Raw genomic sequence first — 16,281 nt, 5'->3', positions numbered from 1 at the left:
AAGAAGAAGAAATTAAATAGACCTAGGGCCTCTAAGACTAAAAAAAATTTAAGCCTAGGCAAGAAGAAGAAAAAAAAGTATCTAACCAAATGATTAAGCTATTTTGATAGAGTATACAATCCTTAAGCATATTAATATAAAAAATCTAATACAAGCAAGCGCTTTTGGTTTTGCAAACATCACCTCTTTGAGTTTCTTTTCTTTAAAAAAAAAAAAAACCAAAGATGTGGCCTTTCCTCATGTTTGAAACACTACTTCTCTTCCTCTTTTGATCAACAGAGGTAACGTTTCCTTGAGGGATAAACACCACTTCTATAATTTTTTTTAAATATTGATATTAAAAGATGTGATGTTTCTTCAATCTCACTACTACAGAATATATCTTTAGAAACGCTTATTTAAAAAGCACTTCAAAATGTGAATGCAAAATTTACCGGAGCGCTTTTCTAAATAAGCGCTCTTGTATGTCAGGCTTCTCAATAAGATAACACTACTAATTAATATATATAAAATATGATAAAAAATTTAAAAATACCTTTGGGAGCGCTCGTTCAAGAGCGCTCCAAAAGAAAACCTTCCAAAGCGCTCGAAGAAGAGCACTCCGGAAGAAGCACTCTTCCGGAGCGCTCGACAAAGAGCTTCCAGAGCGCTCTTCGTCCAGCGCTCTGGAATAGCTTCTTCCAGAGCGCTCATTAGCGCTCCGGAAGAGTCTTCCCACATTATATCCATCCATTAGTTTTCTTTTCTCCATTTAGTTTCTTTCAAACCTCTCTCTCTTTTGTTGCCTCTCATTCCTTCTCTGTGTCGCGCATCTCTCTCTGTTTCTATGCCGCGTCGCCGTTGCTGTCGCCATCCGATCTCTGCATCGCATCGCTATCCGGTCTCTGTGTCGCCGCCACCGCGCAGTTGCTATCCGATCTCTGCGTCGCTGCCGCCGCGCCGTTGTTGTCTGATCTCTGCGTCGCCACCGCCGTGCCATTGTTGCGCCTCCATCTGTTCTGCTGTTCCAGATCTGCATGTCTGTTCCAGATTTGTATTACTGTTGCAGATCTGTGCTGCTGTTGTACACCGGAGGAAGGGACGCCGTGAAGACCTCCATTACCGCTGTGCGCCGCTACTGTACAGCAGAGGAATCGATGTTGCTACTGCCGTGAAGACTACACTTTGAAGGTATTTTTTTAATAATTAATTTATATATATTTGAGAATAAATTTTAAATATTTTTTAAATAATAAATATTATAGATAATATATGAATTGAAGTTATTTATATTAAAATTATGGAGTATTTGTAGTTGATAATTTAGATTAAAGTTGAGGAAACTACTTGAACATTTTTATTTTATTTATGAAATATACTTTTATGGGAGATTATTATTATTAATTAAATTACAATTGATTGACAGAATTTAGATGCATTATGGTACTAATTTTTATTTGGATGAATTATTTTTTTAGTTTAGATGTATTGTGTTGTGAAATTTGATTGTTTGATCATTTGGGAGATTGTTCTTTTAAGGAAGATGCTGTTGAATTTTTTTTATAGAAATCTAAGTCTTTTGTTTATTGAATTTTGGTAATCATATTAGTGACATGGATCGTAAGTGGATGTCGGCTAATCGACTATCTAGAGAATATTGGGATGGTGTAGATGAATTTATTGAATTTAAATTTTATTGTGATCAAGACTCCCGTGGAGTCATATGCCCTTGTTTGAAATGTTGCTATGGAAAAAGAGTAAAGCCAATAGAATTGAAAGATCATTTAACATGTAATGGAATTGATCCAACTTATACTTGTTGGACCATGCATGGGGAGACAAGGAATAATGCAAGTGATTGGAGGGATAGTGCGAGCTACTCAACATTTGATCGTGATAATGGGATATATGATGTTGACCGTCTTGATGAAATGATTGATATGATTGGAAAAGAATAAAGATTTGTATTATTTTCTTAATAAAACAAGTTGGTACATATCTAAATGATTGTTTGATTAATATTTTATGTTTGTTATTCTGAATATGTTATTCTGGATTAATGTAGAATTTTTGGAAAATTCTAGAACTTCCAAGTTATAAGGGGAGACTCTGCCGGATTTTCGACAATAAATACTTGTATCATATATATAACTTCATCATTGAAGTATTTTAAATTAAGTTAGAATTTATTTCTACCATATAAATGACATCTTTTACTGTTTTATAGGTACCTACACAATTACAAGGTTGGGAGTGTGGACACTATGTTATGAAGTTTATGAGAGAAATAATCACACAACAAGAGTTGATCATTCCTGAAAATGTAAGTTAAAAGCTTTGAAATTAAGTTAATATAATGTTAATTACTTATATATTGCTTTCATATCTTGTGTAGTATTTTGTTGGAGCAAGATATTCGCATTTTACTATAGAGCAAATAGAAGATTTAGTTGAAGAATGGTCAGAATATATTATTGGTTGTTTGTGATAGGAAGTTAGATTTCAATGTTAAAAAAATAACAATAGTTTCATTTGTTAGGCTTGTTAGAAATTAAACTAGGTTGGTTAGAAAATTAAAATTGTTGTATCAGTTTCAAATTTTTTTCTTGTATATAAAATTTTTATGTTGATATTATTTTTAAATTAGTTTTTGATATTATGATTTGCCATTATTAAAGATATTTAAATGTAGAAATTTGAAAAATTTAATTTTAAAAAAATATAATATATGGGAGCTCTTATTTGAAGAGCGCTCCTGTAAAAAACTTAGAGAAGCGCTCTTTAAAAGAGCGCTCCGATAAGTTGTCGTCATACGAGAGCGCTCGGGGAATACAGGAGCGTTCTTGTAAAGAGCGCTCCAGTAAGCTTAGCATACGGGAGCGCTCCTATAGAGAGCGCTTCGGTATGCATCATACAGGAGTGCTCAGAGCGCTCCCGTACATGACGGCTCTTACTGTAACACACCAAATTTTTTTTTTTAAATAATTTAACTCAACCATAGTTGGGTTACAGACACCCAACACATTTTTATATCAATAATTTTGATATAAAATATTTTATAATTGGCTTCAACTCACACACTATAACATTTCAGATAAATTTTTACCTCCCACATGCCATTAGGCTAAATCACATTTGTCCATCCTTATACTCCCAACAAGTAAACTAAATCATATTTGTCCATCCTTATACTCCCAACAAGTAAAATAAGCAATTTAGTCAATTTTCAACACAAGCCAGTTATTTGGCCTTATAATCATGCCATTTTAACCAATCCAAAGTAAACCAAATATTAAAATTACAGTCATCCAAATTGTACCAAAAATAGAAATAGTTTGAAAGGCATGATTACATTTATATATTCATATAATTGACAATAAACAAAAAAGCCCTAATATTGGCAATATAACACATTATAAATCATAAATTAAATACCCAAAAGAGACAGTGGATCTATACCACTAAGCCTCTGGGACTCCTCCACGTGTCACTCGTGGCTCTTCTCCTGAAAATTGTTAACCACATAATGAGACTCAAAAGTCCCAGTAACCAAAGTCAATTTATGATAGTGTATACAAACAGTTAAGTGTGTGCTTACTAAGTGAGAATTAAAAATAATATAATTCCAACAATTATAAGAAATATTATAATAAACACAAACAACCATCCTTATATCCCTCCATTAACCTCGAGCCGTAGCTCTCACTCGGTGCTAAATTACCCGGCCAAAGGTAGATTAGCCCGAGCCCTTACAAGCCACCTATTGAGCTCCAATAGGGGCGTACCACGTGGCACATAAATACAACAATAATAGCAAGTCTTCCAACACCTCCCACAATAAATAAACAAATTCATAATAATATTGTACAATTATACAATATTACAAAATTCATAATTTCTCAATAATCACCCAATTAACATGAAGTAACACTAATCACAAATTAAAAGCATGGTTACCTTGTGGCTTTTTTAATAAATTATTCCTTAAAATTTCTCTCTCACCACAATCTTCACCAGTAATACAATCTACAAAATAACATATTATTTATAAATATTAGTTTCAATTTTTGAAACTAATAAAATAATTCTAATAATAGAATTAAAGATATAACATAATTCCTAATTTCAATCTTAATACAAATCTATTGTTAATACTATTAAGTAAAATTTTTAACTCCTCTTTTAATTATCAATAAACATTAATAATCTAAAAATCAACTTCTAAACTAATTTCTATTATCAAAATTTTCTTTTTATTTCATAAATTCATACCTAAAATACTCAAAAATTAAAAATTGAGTCTCTAGTTTAGAATCATAATCCTATAACCATAATAATTCATTTCTCATCCCAAATAATCATCTAAACCTCAATAAATCAACATATATTTTCAGATCTAGTCTAGAATTTGACCCATAAGCCACAAATTCAAAGATCACCAATAAATTTATACTCTAGAATATTTATTATACTACTAACAACCTCAAAAACCATATTTATTCAACATAAATTCATCCCTCTTCCAGATCTTAAATTTTCTACCACTACAAAATCAGAAACCAAAGAAGAAAGATGACTAAGAAAAAATTTTAGAACACTTACTTAGTCTTAAAAAGCTTAAAATCAGACCCTAAATATCCTATTAAAAACTCTTACCTTAAAACCCAGCACCGGTGAATTTGGCTCACAGATGCTCTCTCTCTGCCTCAGCTCACGCACGAAAGAAGGAATGAAGAAATGAAGGAACATGTGAGTTTTTATAAAAAATTCAGTGGGTTCCACATTTTTTTTAATTATTTCCTCTCTCTTCTTCTTCTTTTTTTATTATTATTATTTTATTTTACTATTGAGGCGGCGAAGCAAACTTTTCTTTTTCTTCTTCTCTCTCTCTCTTTTTTTTGCATACCTTTTTTTTATAATAATAATTTAATAATATATTTTTTAATTAATTAATAATAATTTTTTTAAAAAAAAATTTAATTTAGAATTATATCCTAAGTTAGATTTAATGATCATTTTTTACTAATTTATTTACCTCTAAATATTTTATTTTATTTTTTAAAATTTTTATTAACCCAAATTAACTATTAAAATTTAAATTGGGATGTTACACTTACAGGAGAAAAGCGCTCCTGTATAGCTTACATATAGGAGCGCTTAAAAAAAGCGCTCCTGTAAATTTCGGAGCGCTCGATACGGGAGCGCTTCAAAAGCACTCCTAAGGTAAAAAAAAAGCACTCCTATAAGCTTATTCTGTAGTAGTGTGTGGAAATGCCAACCCTTTGATTTAATCTTTTTATTAAATTAATACTATAGAGGTGGCATTTATGTAGGGTGAAAATGCCACCTCTTTAATTTTTTAAAAAAGTTAAAAGCTGAAGAGATGGCATTTCTTCACTCTTTTATTTTTTTTAAATTAAAAGGTATATAAGTGAAGATATAAAACTACATAAGTGGATTTTAATATCTAAGAAACATTATCTAATGTTATTTTTTACACCTAATTTTTTCACTTGTACAATAGATCAAGCAATATATAATTAGTTCAGCAATTTACAAACAATCTAATTATATAATAAAAAGGTACACAGCATGTCTTAGCAATATAACAAACAAATTTATAATTATATTAATATATCCAAGTTTTCCAAGTAGTCTAATAACAAGGTCCAACGATTACTAATCTTACAAAATTATTCAACAATTACCAATGTTTTGGCATACTAAATTCAAAACAAAAGATGACCAATCTTTAACTATAAAATATATTAAATAAGATGTCATAAACAATTAAAAATTATCAAAATCAAATAAAATTAAATTTTCATACATCAAATGGGACAAAAATTTTATTGTTCAGATGCTAACTAGTTATTGATCCACAAGAAGCTGTGACAGTTGATTTAAAAACACCACATCTTATTATTTACTAAAATTGTAAATGAAAAGAATAATTTATAAGTATGGCATTTGATATAAGAAACGTCACCTAAAATCTTTGGCTTTAATATTAGTACTATTTCATTTTTAATTGCTACAAAATGTAGTAACGAATGGTTCTAAAAATCAAATTTGAAATAAACAACTTTAATCAAGTTTCTTCATGAAAACTCTGTTCCTTCTCTCCTTCAACTAAACCCTTTTTCTCTTGCCTTACCACTGAATGCACTCGTCGTCCCTTAGTTTGAGAATTGATAGTTGGTGTCGCCATTGATTACGCACGTCACTTGCACAATCAGACAATTCCCATCTCTTCCTCTCCTCTCTTCTTTCTTTAATTATGGGTTTAGCCCATATAATAAAATTTCCAGGATGTTGTTACGAGGTTAGACTTGGATTTTTTTTTTGGTTTTGTTTGAATTTGTGGCCGATTGAAGAATTGAAGGTGATGAGGTTGGAATCGTTAGTGGTTGTATGTGATAATATTGGATGAGGAATCATCGTCATTATAGAGATAAGGGTAAAATCCAAAGAGGATGAGGTTTAAAATTGTAAGGGGGAGAAGAAACAGGTGATTGAGTGATTGATGATCAGCTACTAATAAAGAAGAGAGGGTTGATGAAAAAAAATTAAAGATTAAAATAATTCATTCAAATTGAACTTCAGTTATTTTAAAAAAATAAATGCCAAGTGCCACCTCAGATTAAAATTTTGCAAGATGTCCTGTTTTGGTTGGTTAGAATATAAATTCTACAAACATTATACTAAGCTTAAAATTCAGATTGGCTATGAAATTTTGGTTTCTTCCATCCATAAAGCTTAAATTTCTAAATATTAAACAAATTATTGATTCGCGTGAATATTATGTAAATACCCAACCATTGCGCACCTAACATTTTTCAAAGTACTTGTTAAAAAGTATTCATTCTATATTTGTCGATCGAAACGACTAAACAATTACCATAGCTAATAAGAATTCAATTTAGATACTTCAGAATGTATCTGGAAATTCAGTAAATTAATTCAAAATATTAACTGAGAATTCAAAGACAATCTCTGGAGATCACATCACACGACTATACTAGAAAATTAAAACAACAATTAAACCAGAATAGACTAAACTTAGAATCTTAATTTCCTCCAAAAAAAAAAAAACAAAACAAAACAAAACAAAACGAATCACATCTTCGTTGTACAATCCACGGGCTTGAATGAAACCGTCTTTTTCTGAAGATCATATCCAACAAGAAAATTCATCTGGGCCACGTTGCCAAAGATGGAGCCAGAAGGATAAGCCTTGAAAGCGAAGCAAACGACGTCGTCAGAGACCTGAACGAAGGCATTGAACGAGTTCAACTTCAAATCTGCACCTTTGAAATGAACAGTGATGGTGGGGACTTCAAAGGAATTATCTGAAGGCAATCTGTAACAGAGATTCAATAGATCTTGAGGAACCCTAGCACGTTCAAGCTTGATCTGTGATGCAACTTCTGATTCCAGATTCGAGTAAAAATCTTCAGGTAAAAGTGTCAGTGTTGTTCCTGAATCGATTATTATGTTTCCCTCTGACACTGCTCCATCACCTTCATGCATGAAATAATAAACCCTACTTAGTCTTTTCGCTTATATATAGTCCCATAAATTCTTGAAAAAAAATATAAAAAAGGTCCCTAACCAGGCAAAATAAACACGTAGACAATGCATGGGACGATATTAAGTTTTGCAATTCAGATGAAAAATATGACGAAAAGGAGCGAAAAAGAGATTAAACCCAAAGCATTTTACACAAATAATTAACCTTCATGCAATAAACCCTAATTATTCCATTGTAGATAACATGAAATAATATTGCACGACACAATTATTAATGTACAGATTTTCCCTTGAAAAATATCACTCCCTCTTCAAAACTTCCACAATATTTAGAAGCATGTAATATTACTAGACGATAAAAATTATTACAACAAGTTTTTTGCCAAGAAAATGAACGAAAATGAAATATGCTATATATATGTAATTACTAAGAATGAATTGAATCACCTGAAGAAGTGAACTCGAATCTCTTGTCGCCAACACTCATGGCTTCCAACGTAAGAAGATAGAAAGTGGACGTGCGTCCAGGAACTATAGGAGTAGAGACAGTACCAGGACCCGAAACGACAGCGTTTTGACCGAAACTCAACTTGCTCGTGTTTTTATCAGACGTAAGTGGAACCAAACAGTACGCGAATTTTCCATCGATGGAAGAACCAATCTGTGAGACCAGCGAGACCGAACCTCCTCCAAGTCCAACAATCCCAGAAGTCTTCTCATTAAAAGTACCCCTGTTACTAAACCCACAGCCAAACACGGTCTTCGGGAACGCCACGCGGCGGCCGCTGGATGACCCAAGTGTGATCGTGTCTATCGCTATGTCTCCATTCGAAGTCGAGGAATCCCCATAGACTGCGTTGTATCCACAGACACTCGAAGCATCGCAGGTGGTCTGTCCTACGGAGGAATGTACGGACGAGCATTGTTGTGAAGAGCAAGGAATTTTCTGGAAGGTTCTAGAATTCCTTGGGTCGAACAATGGTGCTGTTTGGTTGTAACACTCATCACAGGGCTTACACTGAGTCCAAATTAGGTCACTGCCAGTGTCGGCGATCCCAAAGATCTCGAACGGCGGCGTGCCGACGGAATACGACATGACGTATTCGCCTCTGACGGAGACGACATCGGACTCAGCGACGTCGTTTAGGGACTGATGATGATCAGCTTCTGGGAAGAAATAGCTTGCATGCAGGGTGGAACGGCGAATGGCGTCGTGGATGTATTGGAACGGCATCGTTTTGGGAGTGGAGAGGGGTGACTTTGGTGAGTCACGGTGGATGAGGTCGACGGTGAAGCCGCCGTTGGAGGACTCAGAGAGAGATATGGTGAAGGTAAGGAAGAAGAAGGTGATTGAAAGAACAGAAAGAGTATAAGCTTTTGCCATATTTTGTGTGTTACGTTGAAGATATATGTAAATGAAGGACCAAACGTTGGTTATATATAGAAGAAATAGACATCGCAATAATGATGGAGGAGAAAATTAAGGGTTTCAAAATTAATTACGAAATAATTAATTAAGAGATTTTGATTTTGCTTTTCATCGTTGATGATTTTCTCTCTGTTTTTTTTTCCTAAGCTGATTTTATAATTTGATCATAGCATCAAAATATTTTATTACACATGATATATTTTGCAATTTATTACATAAGATTACATAAGATATGTTTTGCTTTTTAGATTGGATTTATGTACACACACACGGTGCATGCAAGAAAATAAGTCAAAGTTGTATAAAGTTGCCGGTAAAGAAAGGTTGATTAATTAAATTAAATTTAAATATTCTAGAACAAACCGCTTATTATGTTTTTTCATTGGATATTAATTTTATGTTTTGATACACAATAAACAAATTTTCAAGTCATACATAAAAATATTATTACAATAAAAAAAAAGTAAGATCCAAATCTTTCAAATTAAATTTAGATTATCACGATAGTGTGTGTGTATATATATATATATTATAATATAATTCAAATTAAATTTAGATTATCACTATAATATATATATATATATATGTTATAATTATAATTATAAATTATGAATATCCTAAAAGACATATACAGAGAATCCGGTCAAGAAAAAAATCCGGAATCATTGATTGGTGCGTGGCTTTTTACGTGCCGTTCTGTTTTATTAGGCTTTTGAGTTATAAACATTTGAACATAGGATCAGATTATTATCATAATAAATTATAAATAACTAATTATTCATTAAATATTAAGTAATTCACAATTAACAGTCCTCTTCAATCGTAAGATGTACAGTATCTTATTTCTTAAAGTTTGAATTCTGATTCATGTCAGCTTATAGCAATAATTAATAAGCATTATTGGCCAAAAAAATGATATGCAGATATACATACATACATACATAAAATTATTTACTCAAAAAGAAAAATCTTCCATTTGAATTTTAAATTAATCAATACAATATTGGATACTCTTCTTATAGTTTCCATTTTTGCTGTAGTTTTAAGTTAGATGAGGCTCATTTTAATCGTCATTTTTTAATGGATGGGATGAAAGTACTGAGCTTCAAAATTAAGAATTTTTTTTTTCTCCGGAAAAAAGAAGAAGAAGAAGAAATAGTTTGTACTTTGAACCATGCAAATTGGTCAGTATTTTGTTGTACGAAAATTAGTAATAGTAATCAGTTGACTTTTTTTAGTTTGATCAAAATATGATTACGGATTTACGATTAGAAAATTTGGAAACAAAAACTAAAAAGGAAGGAAAAGCATAGATCGAATATTTGTTATCTTGTTGATCAAAAAAGAATATTTTTTGGTCTGAAATCTGTGATAAATTTATATCTATATGTCGATTTCTTGAGATAAAAAAAATAATAAAGCGAGCACGGCGAAGAAAAATGCTACCAAAATTAGTTGTCTTGACTCCCGAGTTCTATCTATTTTGTTTTGTAATTGTAATAAAGAGTGAGAAAAAAGTATATATTTGTTTGCACTCAAATTGTGAACATAGAGGTCCTGAACTAATTCAATTTAATTGACTTTGAAATAGTTACATTAAAAAATATTTATAAAGTCTTAGCTATTAAATCAAAACCATTACTCATGATGAGCGATAGAGGAAGTATTTTATGAACAATATTGTTATAGTACGAATTTAGAGGTGGAGATATCTGTCTTTTAAAATTGTAAAAATTATACTTGAAATAATCAGATGATAAATAATTTAATAACTATATATCTTGAAGGTCAAAAAAATCACAATCAAAATAAGCTATTGCATGTAATATATTCACTAATTTATCACATATGAGGTATTTTGTCTTTTAGATTGGATCTTGTTATGCTCATATGTGTGCATATACATATGACATATCAATTATAGATTGTTTAAAGCAAATTTAGATGTAGATCCTTATATGTTTTTACTTAATTTAAAATGATTTTTTTTTTTTTACATTTTCACACAAAATAAATAAAATTTTAATTACTCCCCATTTAAAAAATATACATAAAATATTTTTAATTGAATCTCACTTCTCAATAAAGTAGTTAATTGTATTTAAATTAATACTATCTTTTTATATTTATTTTTGTTTATTATAAATACTTTACAAGAAATACATATTAATTACACATTTAAAATAAAAATACCTTATATTTTTAAACATTTAATTCTTTAAAAAAGTGCGTTATATTTTTTAAAGGAGGAAATAGTTATCTAAAAAAGATTATTTCAATTAAAAATTTAAAAGATCAAAAATAAAAAAATAGTAACATATATCAAGACCTTTCAAATTAAATTTAGATTAGATTGTCCAAATGAAATGCATACATTATAAATATGCTTATTATTAAATATATGCAAAGAATCTGGACTTATGATAAATGCCATCCGTTTTACTTTTAGGTGTTTTAAATTTTGGTTTTTTGGTATTTAATTGTATGAATCAAAAAGAGAGATGCGAATATTTTTGACAAAATTAGGGTATCATTGGTGCATGAATATAGTTTCTAATTAATGCCAATTATATGCCACTGTTTCATCTGTAAACGTAACGTTACATCTCTTTGAAAATTGGGGTCAGATTATCATAATTAATTATTAATTAATTAATTGGCCTCTTTAATATCCGTTAAATGCGAATTATCTTGTATTGTAAAAGTTTGGAATCTGAATTCATATCAGCTTAGTATATACTGCATACTATTATATACATACACGCGCACACACACAAAGAATAAAATAGAAAAGAAAATGCTGGTAAAAAAAGAATAGAAAAGAAAATTACATTTTCCTCCTATTATTTTCTTTTTCACAATAAAACTTATAAAAAAATATACTGACCCTCCTTCTATTTTGCTAAAATTACAGGATGTTCTCTCCATTTTAAAACCTACAATTTAGTTCAATCTTAAACATTGTTAGAAATATCCTGTTAAATATTTAAAAAATTTTTAATTTTTAATTTATAATTATATTAAAACTGAAATTTATTAATTTTCCAGTTTACAATTCAATTGGTTGATCTAGTTGGTTTGGTAGAGTTTTTAAAACTATATTAAAAACTACATGATTATATCATTATTCATTTTGTACAAAGCTTTGCTTTGTCTGCGTCTTATTAAATGGTAAAATTACCTTTTAGCCCTTCACTTAAGTTGTAGGAGTGTCAAATATTTTGGTCTTAATTCAAAAAAAGTAAAATACAGTGATTACTCTTTTATTACGATTTAATTACTCAAATCTTCCATCTATTTTGAAAAAGCATACCAACCTCCCTTAAAATTAAAATATATGTCACACAAACATCTTTGTATATTTGAGATTTATTTTCATCCATCCAATTGTTAATTGATGGTTAAACTTTTAATTTGATCAAAGTGTCCCTCTTTAATATAAGAATCTTCTAAAATTTTATATTTTTCAAAAAATATTTTTTGTACACATCTAAAAAATATGATAAATACATTTTCAATTTTTATTATATTATAAAATTTATTAATTTTTATCATATTATAAAATTTTATTATTTAAATTTTTATCAAATTTATTGAAACTTATTTATTTTTGTTTTTTAAAATTTCAAAAAACATATTTTTGCTCACCATATAACATAACATGAAAATCCAATAGATTATATAAATAATGTAAATATAATATTTAAAATTTGTAAATATGTTTTTAGAATATTTGTAAAGAAGTTAATGGATTGATCTAAATTGTGTATTTTTAAAATAAATGAGAGATCTGTGTTACTAAGGCAAAATAAAAGATTGGTTATAATATTTTACTCACTTAAAAACATTTATAATTAAACATATTTTCTAGTGCTGTAGATGTCAGAGAAATAATAAGTATAACTTAACATTTTTTCTAAAAAACATATATTTATGATTTTAACGTTTTAAAACAAAAAATAATTGGAAAAAAACGTAATTTTTTTTTTTGGATAAACAAGGTAAAGTAAAGTAGCATGAACAATTGAATATCTACAAAATACATGGAGAATGATTAAAAGAATGCTATTCTAGACCAACCCATCTTTGATGGACGACCCCATTCGTCAAAAGAAGATTGGGCCTAGTTGGGCTTATTTTCTTTTTTGGTGATCCAAATTTTTATCAACACTCAATTTATAAAAAATTGTCAAACTAAATTCTTACATTTGATTTGGTTAGATGATTTTGAAGGAGAGGGAAGACAAATTTTCTCCCTCCCCTCCTCTTATTTTTCTCTCCTCTGATTTGGGTGTTTTGGAAGGGATGAAAATTTTGTGACTAAATTATCTTTATTAACTTTGCTGCATTTTAATATTTACCACTGTTTTAATTAAATAAAAATACAACACTATTTATATCATCCTATTATCGATTATTTACTACTAACTATTGCATATTTATATTCAATTACAATCTTTATATATTCTTCTATCAAAAAGTAAATTAAAATTAATGAAATAACAGGTTATGTCATTAAGATTAATTAAATAACGTTTTTTAAAAACTATTACAAGAATATGTTATAAAAAAATTTTTTGGCCTTATATCATAAATAAATGAGGTAAAAGATTTTACGACTAATTTTTTTTAAAAATATGATATAAATATTTTTATAAAATAAATAAAATAAAATAACATAAGTGCATATTTATCAATTTATAATTAGCCAACCTTTCCTTCCTTTCTGAACTAAACAATAATGATTAAAATACCTCCTCTCCTCAAACCCCTCTCCTGCCTGCCCTTCCCTCTTTCCATTTCCCTTCCCCTTCCACTTCCCACACTAAAACCAAACACTATGTTAAGGTGGTTTCTCTTCACTTAGTGAAAAGAACATTGGAAATTTAAACTATTTGATTGGATTTAATGATTTAGATTTGAGTTTTAAAATTATAGATTAATTTATACCATTAAAATTTGATACGAACATTTTAAATTTATAATAGAGGCATAATGGAGAGAAGTAAAGAAAAATCAAGTCTTGCCCTGCATTATCAAGCCATGTTGGGCTTGGTGTGCGCCTCACTTACTCAAAACATGATTAAATTAAAAAAATACACACACCAACAAAGGTTGGTTTACTAATTGATAAAAATTTGGTTCATAATCTATAAAAGTTGATGGACGATTTATAAGTGTTTTCTAAATGTCTTTTGAGTTAGAGATATGTCTGGTTTTTAATGAACTCCCGAAACAATACTCACCTAACCTTTAATATATACATACATACACATATATATATATATGACACTAAAAAAAACAATTAAGAAGACCTCAAATAAATTGTCAAGTTGATGCAAAACAAATTCGTCACGTAAGCAATAATGCATCTCATTCATCGTCATCGATATGATAATAATATTTGAATTTTGTTTTGATAAAATATCAACTTTTCAAATTGATTCCTCGTAATTATTTCCATATAAAAGGAAGGATTAACTAATTAAGGTTTTAATTTCAAAACTTGAAAAAAAAAAAACCAACTGGCCAAGTGGGCAAAGTCAAAATGGTCTATTTTAATGCTAGTTTAATTTCCCTGCATATTGTAGCTTAAAGAATCTTTGATGTTACAAATAAAGTTGAATTTTAGTAGAATAAGTTATCGTGGTTTAAATATAAAGTAGAAAATGTATTTAGGAGTTTTACTCCAATTAAGCATACTTGGTCAAATATGACTTAACAGTACTATACTTTAGATACCTATATTGGGGGATAAACTTGCATGGGGCTTAAAATATCACACGATAATTTCATGGAGAATGACAATAAAATACTTTTAACATATGTGAATGATATTTAAATACCACAAAATGCAATAATTATTATTAATTAAATGAAGAAATTATCTTTTAAATTTTAGGTAACGTAGCACCATAAATTTTAAATTTATTTATTGTGTAAATTATTTTTTTTAACTTTTGAAAACGTTATAATTTAACTTCTGTCGTTAACAAAAATTAATTTTAACCATTAGATGACTAAAAATGATATAAAAATATATAAAAAATTACAAAAAAATAAAAAATTACAATAAATAACTTAAAAATTACAGACAGTAAACCCAAAAAATATAGAAAATGACTAAAAAAAATTTGATCTTTTTTTCTAATACAATTTTGGGGGTCCTTTTCTACAATTGTTGATTAATTAACAATTACCGTTAATTTTTATTGATGGCAAGGGCAAGATTATACCTCTTTTAAAGTTTGAAAGAACAATTTGTATAATAAATAAGTTTAAAATTTATAATACTATTAAACCTAAAATTTAAGAAATAATTTGCTCATTTATCCATATTATAATTTAGTCCTTAGAAACTTGTTTGGCATTTCAATATTTTGTGAAATGACATATTTACCCTCAACTTCCATTGCCCTGATCTGTCTGCCATAGGACAGAATACCAATCTAGAATTCCATTATTTCAAGATCTAGGTCTCAATATAATCTAGACTTAAACTCAAGAAAACAAAAGCAAACATGAAATTAAAATGGAGAAATAATAAAAAGCAAGTATGAAATTAAATTAACCGTTGGCGACACTACCATATGTATCATATTATTGAGAATTTGTTATGCTTTTTACATTTTAATTAAAAATAACTATAATATAATTGTATATATATAGATAATATTTTAATTAAAATAGAATTATCATCCCACAATTGAACTATCTTATGATTCAATTGAGGAATAAGTGTCGATTATACGGTAATTATCAACTTTGATTTGTTCATAATGAATTTTTATGATTAATAGTAAAGTAATAATAATCTATTCAAACAAATATCATTTTATATTTGGTAATACTCGAATTAAGTAATAATATTATTTTATATGGTCCAATAATATAAGTTGTTGAGACATTTATAATGGCCTTCCAGTTGTTGCTTCTTTTGATTGCGTCTACGAACAATTTTTTATTCTTACATAAACGACGAGCAGCAAAATATTATAAGACTTTAGACGTTCGAAAAATGAATGCACGTCAAGCTTCCAGATGATGAAACTTAGTTTATTGTTGCAGGTAAACTTTTAATATTTTTTGCCAAAGAATTTGTGCACTAATCCAATTTTTTTTTCTAGTACAAAGTTCACGGAAATTGTGCAAAATATAAAGGAAAATGATAATAAAGTCTCAAAATAATAGTTAAGTCTCAACAAAATTTTTAAAAAATAAGTTACAAATATTAATCCAACCAGTTGTAAACAGGAATCTCAACTATAAATTGACAGTTATATTTAAAATTTAAATGTTTTATTTATAGTTAAAACTCTTGAATTTATGACTATTTAAAT

General features: G+C 28.9%; 1 protein-coding gene and 1 long non-coding RNA gene across 2 annotated transcripts; both read right to left on the bottom strand.

Annotated features, from left to right (window-relative positions):
• Positions 1-3,181: 3,181 nt before the first annotated feature.
• On the bottom strand, positions 3,182-4,690 carry LOC129312951 (uncharacterized). The gene is made up of 2 exons (XR_008593776.1): positions 4,636-4,690; positions 3,182-3,484 (listed from the first exon to the last, which is right to left on the bottom strand). It is a non-coding gene; the product is annotated as an uncharacterized LOC129312951 (long non-coding RNA).
• Positions 4,691-7,098: 2,408 nt separating this feature from the next.
• On the bottom strand, positions 7,099-8,896 carry LOC129313917 (aspartic proteinase CDR1-like). Its single transcript, XM_054957309.1, has 2 exons — positions 7,960-8,896; positions 7,099-7,502 (listed from the first exon to the last, which is right to left on the bottom strand). Exons 1-2 carry the CDS (start codon positions 8,894-8,896, stop codon positions 7,099-7,101), a joined length of 1,341 nt encoding a protein of 446 aa, XP_054813284.1.
• Between the last annotated feature and the right edge of the window lie 7,385 nt (positions 8,897-16,281).

This window comes from Prosopis cineraria, unplaced genomic scaffold, assembly GCF_029017545.1.
Source record: "Prosopis cineraria cultivar Desert tree isolate PC_DT_omini unplaced genomic scaffold, ASM2901754v1 PC6, whole genome shotgun sequence".
NCBI lineage: Eukaryota > Viridiplantae > Streptophyta > Magnoliopsida > Fabales > Fabaceae > Prosopis > Prosopis cineraria.
Note: the sequence above shows the minus strand (reverse complement) of the source record. Positions and strands in the feature narration are given on the sequence as shown.

Excerpts from the sequence above, each read along its gene's own strand:
- LOC129313917 (XM_054957309.1), bottom strand. The coding sequence starts at position 8,896 with ATGGCAAAAGCTTATACTCTTTCTGTTCTTTCAATCACCTTCTTCTTC. Across the intron at positions 7,503-7,959 it reads ATTCGAGTTCACTTCTTCAG|GTGATGGAGCAGTGTCAGAG; the intron begins GTGATTCAATTC and ends TCATGCATGAAG.